Source organism: Hemicordylus capensis, chromosome 4, assembly GCF_027244095.1.
Source record: "Hemicordylus capensis ecotype Gifberg chromosome 4, rHemCap1.1.pri, whole genome shotgun sequence".
NCBI lineage: Eukaryota > Metazoa > Chordata > Lepidosauria > Squamata > Cordylidae > Hemicordylus > Hemicordylus capensis.
Genome location: NC_069660.1, coordinates 206,207,401 through 206,227,170, shown reverse-complemented (window position 1 = coordinate 206,227,170; position 19,770 = coordinate 206,207,401). Strand labels below are relative to the sequence as shown.

Sequence of the window (19,770 nt, the reverse complement as noted above, 5' to 3'; positions counted from 1 at the left end):
GCCTCAGTGTCTAGTGGGAAGTAGCCTGCTTTACCATTCTCTATGCCACGCAGTCTTCTCCCCAACCCCTTCTCCTTTATGACAGTCGCTATGGTATTTCCTTCCTGGGTTAAAATAGTAGCAGTAAATTACTGATTAGGCTTGTGCCCGAAACGTTTCGGAGGCCATTGTAAAGGCCTCTGAAACGTTTCGGCGCTGGGGCAGGATTCGGTGCTTCGGCACCGGCGGGGGTACTACTTTAAGGGCGGGGGAGGGTGTACTCACCCCCCCCCGCCGGCGCTCTCCAAATTTCAAGCCTCTCGGGGCGGCAGCATTCCTCCCTGCCGCCCCGTTCCCCCCGTTGGCCGGAAGTGGCCAGAAGTCGCGAGTGCCCATTGTGCGGGCGGGCATGCGCGCGCACGACGGGTGCATGCGCGCTCGCAACTTCCAGCCACTTCCGGCCGACGGGGGGAACAGGGCGGCAGGGAGGAACACTGCCGCCCCGAGGGGCTTGAAATTTGGAGAGCGCCGGCGGGGTGTGTGTGTGAGTACACCCTCCCCCGCCCTTAAAGTAGTACCCCCGCCGGTGCCGAAGCCTATTCGGGCACATCCCTATTACTGATTCATTGATTGATTGTTAAATTTATATACCGCCTTTTATTAAAAAAATCTCAAGGCGGTTTACAGCAAAATTTAAAAACAAGATTGTAAAAAATACACAATTAAAATATTAAGCTAAAAATATAAAACAAATCTGATTAAAAATTTAAAACACAAGCATAAAAGTAATACAGAGTACAAAAGAGCAGCAGCAGAGACAATCATATAAAAGCCCGGGTAAAAAGCCACGATTTAACATGCTTTCTAAAACCTGTAATGGAGACTGAGGAGCGAATAGCCACCAGGAGAGCATTCCAGAGTCTGGGGGCAGCAAAAGAGAAGGCCCTGTCCCGCGTGCACGACAACCGAGCCTCCCTCACTGTCGGTACCTGGAGCAGAGCCCCCTCAGATGACCTCGTCAAGCGGGCAGCAACCCTTGGGAACAGGTGGTCTCTCAGATACCCAGGGCCCAAACCGTTAAGGTCTTTAAAGGTCAAAACCAGCACCTTGAATTGGATCTGGAAACAAACTGATAGCCAGTGCAGACATAATGGAAATACTCTCACTTTTTCCTCATACAAGTATCTGTCACTACTTGGCCCTGGAGAGCTAACAGTTGACAATATTGCTTTGGGAGCAAATTCTTCACTTTCTAGTACAGCTTCTTGGCAGCACCTTACCTAACTGTAAGCCAGTCCTATCTTTAAACACTCGGATGGTTGCTACTGACAACCTGTTATTCCTTTTCTTTTGTTTTGCTTGTGCAGGTAGCAGCAGCTTCAGCAGCACTTGAATCACGGATAATATTCCTTGTGTTTGGCTGCTGCCAGTTGCCATCTTTTTAGCCTACTCTCCCAAGGGAAGAAGAGTTATGGGATCACCATGTCTGTGTGTATGTCCATGTATCCCCCTCCATTAATCTTTGCATTTACAGTCTGCTACAAATTCAGGAGACATGGGAGGGGATCTTAGGGGACCCCAACAGTTTTATTTTTTGCCGATCTGCCTTTTTATTTCAAGATGGCAACCATTCAAAGTACAGGCAACACCCCTTTCTAACTCTTATGCTGACTGTAGGATACGATCCAAATTCACAACACATGAGAGAGGGGAGTCATCATGTTGAAAGGAGCAGAAAGTGGGCTCCATTAAAACTACTTGTTTATTATAGAATGAACCCAAGTACGGTAAGCTATCCCTGACAAAGCAGGCAATTATGAAAGTTTGTTGGCAGGAAGATTTTTTTGGGTTAATTACAAGTCTGCTGAAAGCCATATCTTTTTTGCTCTGACTGATAGTTGCTGATGGACTCTACTTTTGGGCTGGTTCCCCATTTCCCAAAATCTATATATATACCTTTTTAAGCCATCCTCTCTGCCCACAGGAATTGACAACATCTGACTGGTTGCAATTCTCAAATTCTGCTTGGTCCTTAACTGTTTTCATTGTCTCAACCACCTTGTCTCGTTATCTCAACAATGATCAGATTTCACATCATGACAACTCCAGTTTTCTATTTTGGATTATTTGGCCCCAGGACCCAAGACTGGAGCCAGCGAATGGAGTCTACTGAAGCTTGCCAAGAACACAAATGTTACATTGATCTAGTCCTGTGCTTACCTAATTGTCTGTATGACATGAGGTAACCATTGGCCAGAGAGCTCAGATTTCATTTCCCAGCCACCATACTCTCTGAGCTCACTCTCTCCAAGGCTGAATGGAAGCAAAGCACCACGAATGAGTTTCACCAGGGACTTCATCACTTGTTGAATCATAATCTACAACAGCATAAAAGGAACAACTCACTGATGAACAATTGAACTACAACGTACTTAATCAGTTGTGCTCTAATACATAATGCTGGTCCAAACACAAAGAAAATTATCTTCTCAGAGAGGAGTCTTCATTATGGCACACTCCTAATGTAATTCAAAATATAATTAAAGCAGGTATATAATAGAATTCTAATTATGGCAAAACTGGAAATGGAAAGCCATTGACACCTATGCTGATATGATAACAAAACAGGACACTGCTAAGAACTGGATGATCAGTTATAGGAGAATCCAAGTTAACGGCAACCACTTGTCACAATTGCTTAGATTAGCTTTAGCTTGTATTATCTTATTTTCTTTCTATCTATCTATAGAAGTCATCTATAGAAGTTAATAGGAAATGTGTGCAACAACTAAATTGGTTTTGTGTTCAACTTGGTGAGTTAAGAGCTCACAGTCATCAACACTTTGCATTCCCAGTATGTTTAAATTTGCTCTCCCAAGTCCTCTTTCTGTCATCCTTCCTTAAGTTCTCAGTACCTCCAAGAACTTCCTAGATTTGGTAGAACAGCTCCTTAAGGATCCATAGGAAGCTGCTTTACTCTGAGGCAGACCACAACCCATCCACTGAGAGAACCCCTTCTAAGTTATCAAGCAGAAAGCTTTCCCAGGCTTGATACTGAAAATCCTTTCAGCGGAGATGTCAAAGATTCACAGCCTTGTACAGCCATAACAGAGGCTGTCTTATGAAACTGCAGGGCTCAGTGTAGCTATGTATCAGCCATTTGGCAGGCTGAGGAACGAATGTTAGGGAGCGGTGACAATGCTGCAAGTAGTGCTTACTGTAACCATCAGCTGTTGTTGGATGTGGCCTTGGTTCCAAGACCAGCTGACGATCAAACTGGATGTGTCAGCTCAGTTGAGCATATCAAAACACAATCAACACTAACAAAGAAGAATGAATGTTAAAAATGCAAGTAACTCTCACAGTAGTGAACTGGCTTATATAGTACACCCAAAAAGCAACTTAAGAATAGTAAACACCTAGGATAAGTGGGCTCCTGCAGCATCTTATTTAAACAGAAGAAATTGGATTCAAACAGGTACTAATAGTTATTTGAACCTGGTTTGAGTCATGTGAATACCAGATAACTTGCAGCTGAGCCTATTGGTGAGCTACTGATTATTTTTATTTTTTAAAAAAACTTAATCACATGTATTAAAAAACTAATAGAGAACACAGAGTGTGGACTTCTGCTAATCCTGCCCTTCCCTTCCATTTTATTCTTCTTAAAATGCAACTAACAGGCAAAACTAAGGCAATTATACATACTCCCATTGTCATCATAAACAAGAATAACCTACTGCAGGCTTATCACTTCCACTCAAAGGTCTGCTTCCTACCTTGACGAGTTACTGCAACTGGTTGGATGGCAAGTTAATGGCTGAAGGCAGAGTGCCAGGCCTGGTGAATGTGAACACAGAGCTTTAAAGTTACCAGCACGTGACGCTGATTTGGTGGCAGTAGCAGCAGCACAAGCTACTGATAGTATGGAAGACCGCATACCTTACTAATTAAAGCATTTAAAAAACATCCATGCAGTGAGTAGTCAAATGTTTAAACCAATATCACAGTGCAACTCTATAGACAGTTACAATGAAGTAAGTCCCACTGGGTTCAGTGGGGCTTACTCTTAGTTAAGTGTGCCCAGGCATGCAGCCTACGTCTCTAAAAGCTCACCCTTCCCATCTGGATGTCTGAATATTTAACTTACCTTGAAATCATTTTGCCTTTGTCTAGCATTCTTCTTTGACCTTTCCATTTGGCCAGATTTCTCAGCAGTCTTGCAAAACATGAAAAGAAGCAGACTATCGATGCTAATTTGTCAGCATGTATCAGAACCGTGTCAGCAGTTCTATGAACTCCATTGTAATAAAACATTTAAATGTGACAACACATGGCCTAGGTTAATTCTCAGTAGAAAGAGTCAAGTAATTCTTGGTAGGAAGAGTCATATTAGTGCAAGAACATAGGTAGTGGAAAAAATAGTTCAAGTTCAAGACAGGTCATTGCTTCAGTATATCAGTTTATATCTCTGTAAATTAATAAGATAGAGAACACTGTCATAATAAGAGGTTTAAAAACAGCATTCTTGGAAAATACTTTTTAAACATACCATAAATAGGTTTTATAGTTAGACATTATTAAAGAGTAAGCATAATGTAATGTAATGTATGAATGACACCTAATGGACAGAAGATATCATAGCAACTTTGTAGTTTGGAAAAATGCTTCTCTCTATTCTTAAAATTTAAAAAGAATATGCAATTTGTTGTCCATTATATATTTTTAGGATGGTTAACAGAGACAATATTGAAGTAGCTATAATACAATCCACTTAGCAAAGGGACACATGACAATTTGGAGTCAGCTTGAAAAACAATATAACCATCCCTTCCACTTTCTGAAATGTTATTACACTATTCAGACACTGCCTACAAAGAACGAATCCAGGCACTTAGTGTCTCATTCAAACTTTTTTCTAAGCATAGGAAGCTGATCCAACTCATTTTGTCGCTGTACACCATGTACATTGTAAGTAAATGTTATGCTTACTTTTCAACTGTGATACCCTGAAATCTGAATTATCTACATTGATTATTGGGAGAATGAAGTTGACTGGTGGATAGCCCTAGCTTGGAAAGGTGGGGGTAGATCACAGAAACTCTGGTCTGTTTCAGCCCCATGGACATGCAAAGCTATATTAAAAGAATGTATTTCCACCCACCTCCACTGATTTCACTGCAAAAGGTTAACCCTTTCCTGTACAGACAGACCAAAACTATGCTGTGGCAAGTCCAACCGTTAGTTTTTGCAGGTTCACTGCAAGAAGGACTAGGTCTCAGTTTAGCTACACACTTTCTCAGATGGTTGGGGGGCAGAGCTTTGGCGCTCTTTAACTGACATTTTTCAAGACGTTAGGTTATCCCTTAAGACAACTAGAGGAAACAAATCATGCAACTTTTTTTATTACTGGTTCTTCCCCTTCCATCATTGCTCATAACTGAATTTTGCTCAGTGGCTTTTTTGGCTTGCCCAACAAGGTCTGTGTCTATGCTCATCTGTACTTTTGGTTCTAAAGTGTTGAAAAATGAGGAACAGCTATAAAGATCATGGACAAAGTGGGCTGTCACATGAATCTAGGTCCTCATCTGTTCCAGCCCACTACCATGTGCGGATACCATTGTAAGGCATTTACAGGTAAACTGGATTGCTGAACTTCAGGCACAACTGAGAGCTCAAAGCCAAAAAGAGCAGAAGGGAAAAAATAAACAAAGCCCCTCACAATAGGGGTATCTCCAATTTGGGGGGGGGCGCTATTACCAAGATGCTATCTAGTCCCTACACACACATACGCACTCCATGAGATGCAACAGCACCTTCTTCTGCCCTTTCATCACCTGCTAGACAGAGGGCAGGTGGCAAAGACTTCTCTTCCTCCTACTCAGAGAGAGGCAGGGGGTGGATGACAGGTGCAGCTGCTGTCTGTTGCGGCCCATCACCGTTCACATGCCTGCCTGGGTGGCTGTTATGAGCAGCCACTTAAAGGGAGAGGGCAGGCAAATGAGCAGGGGAGGCAGGCACACGAGCAGCATCAGCTAGTCTTCGCAGTATGACCATTGAGGCACGTGAGTGAACAGTGAGTGGCAGGATGGTGGCATCCCTGATGGATGGGAGGAAGCGGAGCTACCTCTGTGAAAGGCACGGGGGGGAGCAGGGGAGCCATAGTCTGCCACCCAGAGAGCGAGCAAGCATGTAGTGTTGGTGGTGATGGCTGTGCAGCAGCAGATCAGGGGGGTAAAAAAATAAAGCTGATACTTAAAACACATCTAGACAAGAGAAGTCTCAGTAAATGAGACTTCATTTTCAAGAGGCTTGAAAGCATTACTGCAAAAAGCTGTACCTCGCTAAAGAGGCTCCCATTCACATACGAAATCCAGAGTTTCCAGAAGTTCGGAAGCTGGCTTACGACAAGCTTTGTTAGCTTTTCAACAAACGCCACTTGCTGAGGGGCCTTAAATCGCCAAGCTAAAAAAAGTAAAAGCAAAAAATGAATGGACCATTGCTAAATCAACAGTGGAGCCACCTAATGGCACAGCAGGGAAATGAAATGAATAGCAAGCAAGAGGTTGCCGGTTTGAATCTCCGCTGGTATGTTTCCCAGACTATGGGAAACACCTATATCAGGAAGCAGCAATACAGGAAGATGCTTAAAGGCATCATCACATACTGCACGGGAGGAGGCAATGGTAAACCCCTCCTGTAGTCTACCAAAGAAAACCACAGGGCTCTGTGGGCACCAGGAATTGACAGCACACCTTACCTTTAAATCAACAGTAAGGAACCATTTTGACTTGCTGATTGTTTTCCAACATTAACAGGTATTTGCTTTAAATGCTTGGCTTTTGGAATTACCAATGTGTTTAAGTCGAGAAGAAAGTTTAACAGATTATCAAGAGTTTGACAACCTAGTGGCTTGATAACAGATTCAGCATTCAGAAAGGATTAATTAGATTATTTTGTCTCACATTTTAAAATCTGAGGAATGCATGCTGTGGGGGAGGAGGAGAGAATGAATAATAAGCATACTTCGCACATATATAGCTCTTTAGACTATTTAAAGTACTTCACATAGATCATCATCTTGTAATCCTAACAACCACCCTATAAAGAGGGCGAGTATCATTTCCCCAGATTGCAGATGGGGCGGGGGGGAAACGAGAGGAAGTGGTTTGCCTAAGTCTACCAAGTGGATTAATGGCAGAGGCAACATTTAAACTGGGTATTTCAGTCTCCTATACACTATGTTGTCCCAGCAAAGGTGAGGGGCTCCATCGAATGATAATACTATAATAATTATTAAAAACAACAACCCAGCACCTACTTTCATCACGACTAGACTGATTGCTGCTGCCCCTTTTCAGTGAAGCACTTCGACTGAGATGGCCAAGTGATGATGGACGGACATCGCTGTCCAGATCTAACATTGGACTGTGCACTAACGTACTGCCTGGGGAGGGAAATGTTACAGCCATTGGTGACTGTCATGTGTTGATTTTAAACAGCATTCAAATCTAAAGTACAGTGCTAATGTCTACAAAGAACAACAGATACACAAAGATACATACTTTTATTTTTCACACCTGTATATAAAAACTGGAAAACTGTTATTTCTTCTAATTGCATGAACTCCAGGCTTCATTATTTTATTTTATTTTATTTTATTTTATTTTATTTTTTGCTCTAGGAGCCAGCCTGCCCTTGCTGCATTGCTTGTTTCTTCCTCTTGATGGTCACTTGCTCAGGCAGGTGATGGACCAACACAACCAGGAACAGAAGAGGGAATCTCCCCTCACTTTACTTGCTCATTGGTTCTGGTCATGTCAGTCCATCACCTAATTCAGGTGCCAAGCTGAAATGTTTGAGGTGCTAGGTGATGCCTGGGAACTGGTGAGCCCAACATACTCCTTACATACAACAATGATTGTTCGGGGCGAGACTGGGCATGTGTGGAGATATAATGGGTTTCTTCTGGGTAACCTTCCAAATACAGCCTTCTGCATGTGGAAGGTGTCTTCCATTCATAGAAGAAGAATTTTATACTTTACGCTAGAGAACTATGTAAGAAAAGTGATACTCGATCTTCCACTTGCCCAAGAGTTTGTGAAAAAACTGTTACAGAAACTATCTGCTGTGGCATTGCATGAAGTCTTCTGCAAGCTCTTGTGAACAGTACTTACAGGTGCCTGCCTGCCTTCCACTCAGTACTATGGATGCAATCTACTGCACAGAACCATTTTTAATCTAATTGTTATCAGCTGTTGAATACACAATATCACTGGGCTACAATCTTATACTTTGTTTCATGTGTACTAAAAGTTATGTCTATATGGTCTATAACTGCTTAACTGGGTGTGGTACTCTGTACAAGTTATAGACTTCATCAGTCTAAGTCACACTATTCCTAAGCCTGTTGTGACATAAAGTTGGCTGATTAATACTGAATCCCTCAGCTGCTGCCAGCTCTCTATGCTGGGGACAAAGTCCAAGTGATTCAAGCTCTGCTTGTAAGCTTCTCAAAAAATCTGTTTGGCTTGTTGGAAACAGAATGCTAGACTAGATGGACCTTTGTGTGATCCTATATAGCTACTCTTATGGATGATACTCTAAAAAGACCATTCAGAGGTACATGGATGGCTAAGAACCCCTTTTTAAATATTCCAATGAATACAAAATGCATTAACTGATAAAAACACAAGGACTTTCTATTTAAGGTAGCAGCCTTAAACCTTTAAAGGATTCACATAATAATAATAAAGCAGTGCTGAACAATTAACAAAATGCAACTGAACAGAGAAGAAAAACTGTGTCACAAACAATGGCCACAAATGACACCTGTGCACCCACAACCCAAACTGTTAGAACTGTTCACTAGGAAATGAAGTAATTTTTCTCTGGCACAAGCTAGCCCTTGGGCAGCTTGAAAAATGCAATCTTTTCATTACAAAAGCATTAACTGGGGCATGTGGACTTAAAATAGGAGATACACAAACACACGTATTTCTCAAAAGAAAAGAAAAGAAACTGGGGTGGGTGGGGAGTGCAAGGTAGTCGTAATAGTAGATAATACCACCACTCAACTATTTTTCCAGTGTCGATCAGTGAATACAGTGGCAGACCCAGTTCACATCCCCGGTCAACTATGACGCTTACTGGGTGATCTTGGGCTAGCCATTATATGAAAGAAATGTATGTATTATATACATTATTTCTAAAGCTTTTGAAAGTAAGTTAGTTTGGGGAAAATATAAATAGTCTCACATTTGAGTGTCTTAAATACTATTAAATGTGGATTGTTTGTAAGCTATCCAATCAATGGATTTGTGAATATTTCAAGTTAACAGTGGTTTCAGAAAGATATGTTAATGTACACATGTGTTAATGTTGTTGAAGAATGCAGGTACTGATTTGCTTTTTCTTAATTTCAGAAGTTGAAGACAACTTCAACTGAGAAAATGTTTATCTTGAAACATGTAAATGAAAGGACACTGTACCTCCCGCACCACAAACAAAGCCATTCTTATTTCTTTTTCTCCATTATGAAGACATTTGAATGACACACACTTACACAGGGACAACTGGGGTCTAAAAGCCAAACTAGATGGGATAGAGTTCATATCTCTGCCTCTTTTATGTATAAGAGAGATGTGTGCAAGAGAGAATCTATTCTTTTAACAAAAAAAGTTATATGAAATGGTGCATGTATAGGGAGCAAACCCTTGCCCTTCCCCTTTCTCCCCCGCCAATTGTTTGAAGCAATGGAGCACAGGGAAGATTCCCTCCTGCCTCCTACCTGCATATTCCTTTTCATGTTTTTTTTTTTTTAAATGATCTCCATTCCCTAACCACACTTTGTATGTGAATGGGACAGACAGAGAAATATAATATACATGACTGCCCTGTTATGTCTAGCTTTGCCTGACAGGCTGAGGCCAAGTTGCAATCAGGCCTGCTGCCACCACCACAATCCTAACCTATGTATACGGTATGTATTGACTGGGGGGAAAATAGCACTGCAATTATTTTAATCCTAAAGGTCATTTAATTTGTTTAAATACCCACAAATAAATAACAAACACAGCCTTTTAGATAATCAGTTTACCAGCCTGGCCACCCATTCTTTGGTTTCATAAGGTAATTTTAGCGATCAGTCTATAGTGCACCCAGAAAGAAACTGTTGCTCACTTTGGGTAAGTAACAAACTGCAATACTGAGGAAAAGAACACTAAAGAGAAAGCCCAGGCACCTATGAAGTAAAAATGAAGATCTGTAATTTGCAGAAGCACTTGAAAAACAGATCTGCTCCTGCAGATGTATTTATTGGGAGTGTGGGCATTCAACTTATATTTGCAGAATGACTTAAACTAATTAAATTAGTGTTAACCTAACCTCTCTTAAACAGGAAAACCAAAACAAAACAAACAAAAAGGAAAGCATGCTAATTATGACTTTTTCCCTCCAACCTAAAATTCACAAGGGTATTCTAGAAACCCTGTTGAAATTCTAAATGCTTTGAATCACTCATTTTACATACATATGGTTTTGGCTCAGTTTCTTACACTAAACCAAATAATCTGCAAATGTCCTGAAAGCATTAGAATGAAAGAATGACAAAATGAAATTATTCAGAGTGTATGTATGGGTATTTCAAGCTGAAACTTCTTCATATACTAAAAGATATACATTCTGTCACTCTCTGAATAATCACACTAAAACCAAACTTCTTTAGCATTTCAGTTACAGTAGCAGGTTTTTGTGTTGTTTTTTAAAACTACATTGCATTCTTTAAAAAGCAGCCATTGTCTGTACAAGATGAGGGAAAACTACTTGCTTTTGAAATATATTTCTTATTTATTCACTGCACTGATTTCTCATAATTAGGATTAAAAAAACATGACAGAACGTTACTCTGGCCTGATTATTTCAAAAAATACACTAACTCAAAAAGTGATCCTTTTGTAGTATCAGTTAAAATAACTTGTCTGATATTAGATTGCTATGATGAGAACATGAATTCACTAAATTGCCACTCAAACACTAAAGAAACCTCAATGGTTTGTTTATCCACCAATAATAGAAAACAGGGCAAAGAATACTCTCTTGTTTCACTAGAAACCACATCATCAGTTTGCAGTGGTACCAGGAAAAGAAAGTTTAACATGAAACTAATTTCTTAATTGGTTGTCTAGCATTACAAGAAAGTACAACACAGGAGCAGGGAACTACAACAGCACATATACCCTCAGGACTAATGAACATCTGGAGTAAATTAGTAAGGCTGAATTTTTTCCCAGTTGTCCAGGAGATAGCGCTTCAGGACTGTACATTGTAGCCTGGAAATGTAAGAGGTGCTGAACAAATCAGTGTCCTATCATACATCTCTGTCTTAGAACAAAAAGTATAGCCTTGCTATTCTAAATACGGAATAGAGATGCTAATGTAGTAAGGTTCCCTCTTCCTCAATTTCAGAGAAAACGACTAGTGAGTTAACAACTCACTCATATTCAACAGACTCCACAACTGAGGGAAAATCATAGAGCACATGATATACTAAAAAAGGAAGGTATTATGATAGTCATCATATCTAAGTATAACTGAGACACACAAGAAAAAATTAAAATAAAGTAAAATGTTTGCAAACAATATGCCAACCAGCTGATCTTAAATAATGGCAGTGCGTATTTTGGGAAAGAATTTTTTTTTAAAAATTGTTGGTAGACTACTTAAAAGGCATTTACACTATTTAGATAATCTGCAACAGATATGTAAGTATACTAAACATAGGCATGACTCTGTTGAAAGATAAATCATACCAGCCCCTTAATGCATTTGCATGCAATATCATATGGACTTCAACGCAATCAAAATTAACTCGAATTAACTGGTTTTGCCATACCCCCAAAAAGCTTGTGGATTACATCCATCAAAAGAATGCACATTTGACAGAAATGTTATTTTAAAGAGGATGTAATAATTTTGAACTATTATATTCTTTTTTTAAAAAAAAAGTCATACAAAACTGTTTGGTAGCAATTGCATTTTTCAATATTATTTTTGTTGTATCAATGGTGATTTCTTCCCTCAAGTCACATCATGGTGTATACAATTTATGTTAAATGAAACACAGTTCAAAGCAGCTGATGCTTTGACTGAAGTTTAATTCTACTAAGGAACATTATGAATCTTCAAAATAAAATATTAAAAAGTAACTGCTTGATGTTATCATGTCTTATCTGACAGATATTCCTTTATAAAAGAAAAATACAATTGCAAAGCAATATCATGGTACTATGTGGTCTGCATGCAAAGATGTCCAGATGTGTCATGAAGTTACAGTATTTTCTCTTGCTTTGTGCATCGTATACTGGGCTCCCACAAAGGCTACAATAGTGAGAAGGAACACTGATCTGTAGCTGCTGGATTCTCTGAAGGGCGGCAGACTTCCTTACCGCCCTTAAACACCTTTGAACATTTTTTCCTGTGCACAGCAGGCCCTTGTCCTGTGCTACAGGCCGACCACCCACTGTTGCTTGTTGACCAAACAGGCAGCTCCTAAAGCCTGCACTGACACAAGTAGGATAGGATTCCTTTCAAACACGCCACACAGAAGACTTTCAATTTGCCGAAGCAAGAAATTAAGGAAGTGCCTTTAAAATTAACTTGAATCAACAATACATCTTAAAGTGCCTTGTTTGTTCTCAGTATGCTCACTACTTTTAGAAACTAGGATGGGCTGCTTATGAAGAGCAAATTTTAAAAAGCAGCTTTAAGAAACATTTGTTCTTATATTTACAAAGCATTTTGCTGCCACAACTGCCAATTAGTTTCAGCTAATTATAAAACACATCTGCAGTAAGATAAAACAAATGACATTTTTATACGGAAAACAATGGTTTTACTATAACTGCAATAAGATTTTTTTTAGTGTTCAGCAGATTTTGCAAAAGAAAACCGGACAAATAGATTGTTTCTGTTTCTGACCCACTTTGTGTATTTCATGTAAATGGCATAATACTAAAAGTAAACTCCAAAAAGTTTTATTTGTGTGTTGAGGTACAAAATTAAGAAGATTTTGATCCAAAAGAATAACTGTGGTATAAACAGTCCTTTCAAAACTGAAATCTTGAGAATTTTTTTTTTAAGCTCTTAAAATAATTTCAATTACTGAGCAGTTTGGTTGGGGGGGGACATTATTTTACATACAAAAGGAATAAAAAATTAGAAACCACATCCTATTCCAGGACAGGGCTAAGCTTCTAATGTCAACATGAGGGGACACCCCATATGATGGCACCCAGTCACAGTTATAGCTCAAGCACTCAGGGGAAGTCACTATAATGGAAGAAGAATTGCTAACTGCTCTTGAACCTCATCTTGAAGCTACTGAAGGAGCAAGCAGCCCTTTGATTGTCCCCTGTTGCGTATCTCCATTGGTATACTAAGGCATAAATGAGTTTGGCTTGTTTTGTTTTTAGTATATAAAGACAAAATATATGGCTTTGCTTCTCTTGACAGGTACAAGTTGCCATTAAGTGCTGTTTCAGAAACCTCCTCATTGGTTGTAGCAGGTAAAGATTGATGGTTGGCTAGAGTAGGATCTAGCTACCCAGCTGTGGTAGCATTTGTTATTGTTGCTGCCCTCCAACATGGTGTTTATGGTATGTTTGCATGGAATGGCTGCCAAATAAATTTGCTCATATGGAGCCTAAATTCTTGTAAATTCAGTAAGAACATATAGTTGGTTTCATGCTGGCATGCAAAAACCTGAAGGCCAACCTGGGGGCTATTTATTTATGTAAGGAATTTCTATCCTGCTTCTGCGTTAAAAATCTCTCAAGGTGGCTATTTGCACCCATTTTGCCATACCTTAACACAAGACAGAATCTACCAGGGACATATCCTTGTGTAAGCCCTACTGAAATGAGTAGAAGTTACATAAGAGCAAATCTATTTTATATGGCATGTGACTTTTGAGTGCTGGTCTTGATTAGGTTGCTTGAAATTTAGATTAACTGGAACCAGTTTAATTTGAACAGAGCTTATGTAGACATTCCCTGTGGATTTCAATGCTAAGTGCCTGGCTTACAAATGTGAGACTTTGCCTATTTTTCCTTTTACTACATTTTCAGATCTACAATACATGAGTTTAAATACAAGCTCTTGAAATCAGATTCCAGATACCATTTTAAGAAGAGACCAAGGAAAACAGATTTACTGTCTTAAAAGTTCTGAAATCTCTGCTAAGCTGACAGAGACTCTGAAAAATAATGCCATACTCTGTAATGATTAATATTTCAATTTCTTAAAACTGCCTTACAGCTTCATTTGACACTCACTGTCAAAAGAATATTTCTATTAGGAATGGGGGATGTGGGTTAGACATGAAATAGCTCCCAGCTGCAAGAGGCCTTCCAGATGTACAGTACACAAAGGCAACAGAGGAGAACCAGCTGCTAGGATAACAAATTGAAAGGGCCTCTTTGACACAGGCCACGCTAGCTTGTCTGATCAAACAAAGATAGATCATTCATTGCAAGGTGAATAGAAAGCCTAGTAGAAGAGAAAAATGGTAAGGTGGTCTAAGGACCTGTCTGATTTCCTAGCACTCAGGCAGAGCTAGTGGGAAGTTGGCACCAAAAGGAAAATGCACAGTCTTACAACAAGGATAGAAAAGAATTCAGTGATTTGCTGTCTTTCAAAGTCTTGCAAAAGTGTGTAAACAGATAGCTAGCACAATCTCAAAGATGCCCAAGATTAATCTGAGGCTTCTCCCCAGGTATCCTCAAGCCACTTATTATACAGCCCTCCTGCTTGTGTTTGCAGTGCTATTCAATTTGGGGGGAGGGATCAGTTAGTCTTTTTTATGACACATTGCCAGGAGACGGAGAGAGAGGCCCAGAGGGAGTAGCTACACCAGACTTTTGTTTTTCTCCAGCAGTGGAAATAAGCACAGCAATATGCTATAACTTCTACTAGTCTAGTAAGAGTCTCAGTGTCTCTTTCTCTCTGTGTCCCTCCCTCCCTTCTGCAGTCACAGCACTCCATTTCAAGACTGCAATTGCAGTATATGTGCTCCCACTCTCTCATCTTGTAGAAAAAACAAGCACATACACACATGCACACAAAGTGGTGATGAGGCTGAGCTTGTTCACCTGGAGGCAATTTTTATTGCCTCCAGGCAACTACTTCATCATGAGCCTGTGAAAATACTTGTATTTCAATTCCTCCAAGCTTTAAATAGTAAAGGACTTTGTTCTCGTTATTCTGGAAAAGGAACTTATCCTAAATGTCTCTGTTCATGGAAAGAAAACCAAACAGCTGGTGTGATCCGAATTGCAGCTAGCACCATTTTTGGACAAGGCGGCTTGTCTTGTTTTGGGATTGTGCCCACACTGGCTGTCTTATTTGTGCACTTCTAGGCAGGTTCCTGGTACCACTTGAAGGACAGGATGTACTATAAGCTGTTCTGACTCACCGGCCTTTCTTCCCAGACATCTCTTCCCTCCTTCCCCTCACTCCTATGAGTTAGTTACTGAAATCAAAGCCAATTACATTGATCTTATTAACTAAGCAAATCCACAGTCAAGTTAGTGCAGCCTTTTCAGTCACTGGAAGAAGGAGGAAGATTCCATTTTTCTAGCAACCAGTACAGGCACTAGAGCCCTGGAACGCTCAGAGAGAGAAATAAGCACTGTGAACCATCCCCCGCTGGCAAAGAAATAGTAGCTGGAGATTGCTCCCATGGAGATGGTAAAAATAAATAAATTCAAATTTACCTTACCTCAGGGCTCTCAAACTTGGATCCCCAGATGTGGTTGGACTACAGTATCTATGTGCGTGAATCATGATTCATTTACCGATTCGAAGCACAGCCTTTAAAAGGGAGAAGAGCAGGTCCATACCTGCTCCTCCGCCGCTTGCTGCAGCTTCTTGGTTAGGTGGCATGCCCCCGCCAGCTGCCCTCAAGCGGCGTAGGGGCACACATGGCCTCCACGCATTCTACCGTTAAGAGCATAATTTCAAGATTCAGCACTGAGACATACCAGACTGCAATAATTTGTAAAAACATCTGCAAGCCTTGTTTCAAAATATAGATGGTCAGAACTGTGCAACTGAAAGAGCATGGTTACATTAAAGATGTCCAAAGAAAGAGGAAGGGAGAGAAAAGCCATTCTGCATTTACTCTTTAGATTTATGTGGAGTCACTTCTCTAAACAGAAAGAAATTTACCTTTCTGTTCTTTGATATAGCTCTCTTTACAGTTGTGCATAAGCTGAAGAATCCACTTATGTTGGGCACCAATACACTGCCATGCTGGATCCCCTTCTGCATGGAGATCAGAAAGGTATCTGTAAAAGTAATGAATTGAACAAATAAAGATTCGGATGTAACACACTCCACAATATGGCATGCCATTTCTAAATTTTTCTCCCTACCTCCTAGAACAAAAAGCTATCAGAATTTTGATAGAGACTGATCTGAAAACCTGAATATCAGCAGATCATTAAACCACTACGGCATCAGCAAGTTCTTAGCCAGCCAGAAGCAGAACCCAGTTCAATGCACATTACATTGAATAATTAAAAGGTGTGTTTTTTTCCCCCACAGAGGAAGGGGGGAAAAGGGAAGAGAAGAAGGGATAATCACCATTGCACTATGTGGATAGGTCAGAATATGTGGATAGGTCAGAGGGATTTTTATTCTAAGAATAGGTTAAGAAAGTTAATTAAAAGTTTAATAATAATACCTGCATTATACCAAGATGTCTGTTTCAAGCAACTCACTTTTCACATTCTTATATAGCTATAGTTAAAGGATATAGCTGATAGAGTAAATGTATCTTCTTGTAATACAAGTCATGTTTCCTAGTAGCATAGAAAAGCAGCCAACAGACAGCTTGAGAGGAAGATTGGTTAAAATTGCAGGCATACCAAGTAGGGATGTACATGGACCTGCTCAGAGGCCCTTTTACAGGCCTCCGAACAGGTCTGAACACCGAGCGGTTCGAAGGCTGGCGGGGAGATAACTTTAAGGGCAAGGGAGGATGCACTTACACACACACCTGCCATGTTTCCACTGCCGGCGCTCACTAAAAAAACTTGTCCGGCGGGGCAGCAGTGTACCTCCCTGCTGCCCCATGCATGGGCTACTTCTGCTAACTTCCGGTCCGAGAAGAGGACAGGGAGGCAAGGAGGTACACTGTCGCCCCGCCAGACCAGTTTTTTAGTGAGTGCCAGCGGAGGAAAAGCAGGGGGGGAGTGCACCCTCCCCTGCCGTTAAAGTTATTGCATGGTTCCATGCACATCTCTAATTCCAACTCATTTCAAAAGGTGGTTTTTTTTGACATAGCATTAAGCTACCAAATACAACTATACCTTTACCAGTAGGGAGTTAGAGGGAATCTTACTAAGCCAGAAATACAGTGGCTCACATTCTCCATGATGTGAAGAGTGGGGGACAGGAGATGTGATTTATGGCAATCAACCCCTTCCATCTGCATCTGCTCATACCTCCTGAACTATGTCCCTGGAAACTGAGGAACACTCAGGGACATAATTTCAGGAGGCACAAGCAGTTGCAGAGGAAAGCGGGGCGATCGGAAAAAATCCTGCCCTCCCCTACCATGCAATGAAAAACTCTTGTGCGTCAGTGTAGAATTAGTCTGTTTATAACAAATACTGTACTTTAGACTGTAAAACTGGAAGCTTAATGAAAAGGTTGCATTATTGTGATATTTTTTCATATAGATATTTTAAACTTTGTGCTTGCATTAATACCATTACGCTATTTTCCAAAGTTATAATAGTCTAGAGTAGGATAGGCTACTGCAAACTATCCATCTATCTAAAAGGCTAAGGACATACGAGGCAAACTCATCCACACAGTGCTTTACCAATCAGAAGTAACAGAGCAGAAGAACCGTGGTGATTCGGCAGTTTTTATCATTCTCAATTTTTAACTTTTAAAAATAAATAACTTTAAATTTGAAAATTAATTCTGATTTTGGTTTTAGCCTGACTTTAAACTTGTTTACTTAGTTTTATTTTATTGTTGTGAGCCACCCTGAGCAGTAGTGTCCTGGAGGGAGTGGGGTATAACTATTTAAAATAAATAAAAATATGAATCAAATAAAAGGGAGGAGGAGCCAGTGGTAGCAGAAGCACCTTGGTGATTGGGCAGTGGGAATTCCATATGCAGATAGGGAGGAGGAGGAGAAGCCTGTGATGGTTAAGGTCAGTTGGAATGCAACTGTTACTGGTCAGAAGATGTGCTTGATTGTAGAGCAGAGTATAGTATAGAAAGATGGATAGACAGACAGACAGACAGAGTGCAGGTGTCTGTGAAGAGAGGGGTCGTGAGGGAGGAAAGAGCCCCTTCAGGAGAAGGAAGCTGCCACTGTGCAAATTAGATGAGGAACAAAGATTAACAAAGATGAAGAAAATCTGTTGAATCAGGGAGGGAGAAGGAAAGAAACACGAGGTGAAGAAAGCAGAGGGGAAGAGCAAGAGGAGGAGAGAGAAAAAGAAGGGAGGGCGAGGGATGGGCCCGGGCCTGTCAGTGGCCTGAGGGGAATGAGTGGCCATAGTGGTAGTGGTGGTGGCGGCAGCAGCAGCAGCAGCAGCAGCACCACCACCACCACCACCAGCAGCAGCAGCGAGGGGGCCCGGTCAACTGCCACTGCTGCTCAGAACTACTGAGGCCATTGGCAGAGAGAGGCAGGCAGGCGAGGGACAGGCCCAGGCCTTTCAGCATCCTCAGGAGAGGAGAATGAGTGGCCATGGTGGCAGCAGCGAGGAAGGGCCTGGTCAACCGCTGCTGCCGCTCCTGTAGGGAGAAGCAGGAGTGGGCCTTGGGTGAGCAGGTCTCTGGGGTTAGGGGGCTGCAGCCTGGCCAATCTGCACCGGCAATGCCATAGCCATGATCGAGAGGTGAGGGGTATGAAGCAAAGTAATGGAGGAGCAACCAAGAGGAGGGGGATGGAAGCAACAGGAGGAAGGAGGAGGAGAAGTGAGGGGACTGTGGTGGGGAGTGATGGGAGCAATCCAGTTTTAGTGCACAGATGCTCTGCACGAGTTAAGCTAGTTATCTATTTATAACATTTATAGTCCACCTTTTCCCCTCCTGTGATGTCACTTGAGACAGCATACATAAGTCCCCAGGTGGTATCCCTTCAAGGAACTGAACAGATTGCTTAGCTTCGTAAAGCTGCTGTATAATGTGGCTCAGACCAGATCAGTAGACCTAAACTAATGACAAACTCCTACTACAAATGCACAGAAATGTAACAACAAAAGGTTTTCACTTATATCCTGATAGCATACCAAAGCAAACCAAATTGTTTTAAGCCTCATTAAGTCCCCATTCAGTATATGTACGTTAGGGGTTTGGCATAATATAAATCAAGGGATATAGTTAAGCCAGCACATATTTCTTTAATATTGGCAAGTATTCAAGATTTCTTCCCTTTCAACAAAAAGTTAGAAAGGCAGTCCAAACTAGTTTATCCAATCCCTTAAGGAGGAGGAAAAACAAAGAAACATTCTTATTATAAACCATACTTCTAGTTGTATACAAAGTCTTGGGGTACAGCTCCTCCCACTGCCTGCTCTACCTCTGTGCATTTTGCCTTTTACTTGGCCTTGCTACTGCTTCACTTCCACTACACCTCTCAGGGAGAAATGAGGAAGCCACTGAACAATGCTTTCAGCTGTTGGATTGGCACCAGCTACCAAGGCAAGCTGAGCTGTAAGAGTACATTTGGGAACAAATGTATTTCTTATCTATCCTCACTTG

The 19,770-nt window shown here is 41.0% G+C and overlaps 1 protein-coding gene across 7 annotated transcripts in view; it reads right to left on the bottom strand.

Annotated features, from left to right (window-relative positions):
* EXOC2 (exocyst complex component 2) overlaps nucleotides 1-19,770 on the bottom strand; it is a 298,803-nt gene that overhangs the window by 72,619 nt on the left and 206,414 nt on the right. For all 7 annotated transcript variants that reach the window (XM_053243824.1, XM_053243825.1, XM_053243828.1 and 4 more), the window contains 5 exons: nucleotides 16,207-16,325; nucleotides 7,301-7,426; nucleotides 6,320-6,444; nucleotides 4,130-4,198; nucleotides 2,200-2,357 (listed from right to left, as the gene is read on the bottom strand). In XM_053243824.1, coding sequence (XP_053099799.1) covers nucleotides 2,200-2,357; nucleotides 4,130-4,198; nucleotides 6,320-6,444; nucleotides 7,301-7,426; nucleotides 16,207-16,325 — 597 coding nt within the window. The remainder of the gene's footprint in view (nucleotides 1-2,199; nucleotides 2,358-4,129; nucleotides 4,199-6,319; nucleotides 6,445-7,300; nucleotides 7,427-16,206; nucleotides 16,326-19,770) is intronic.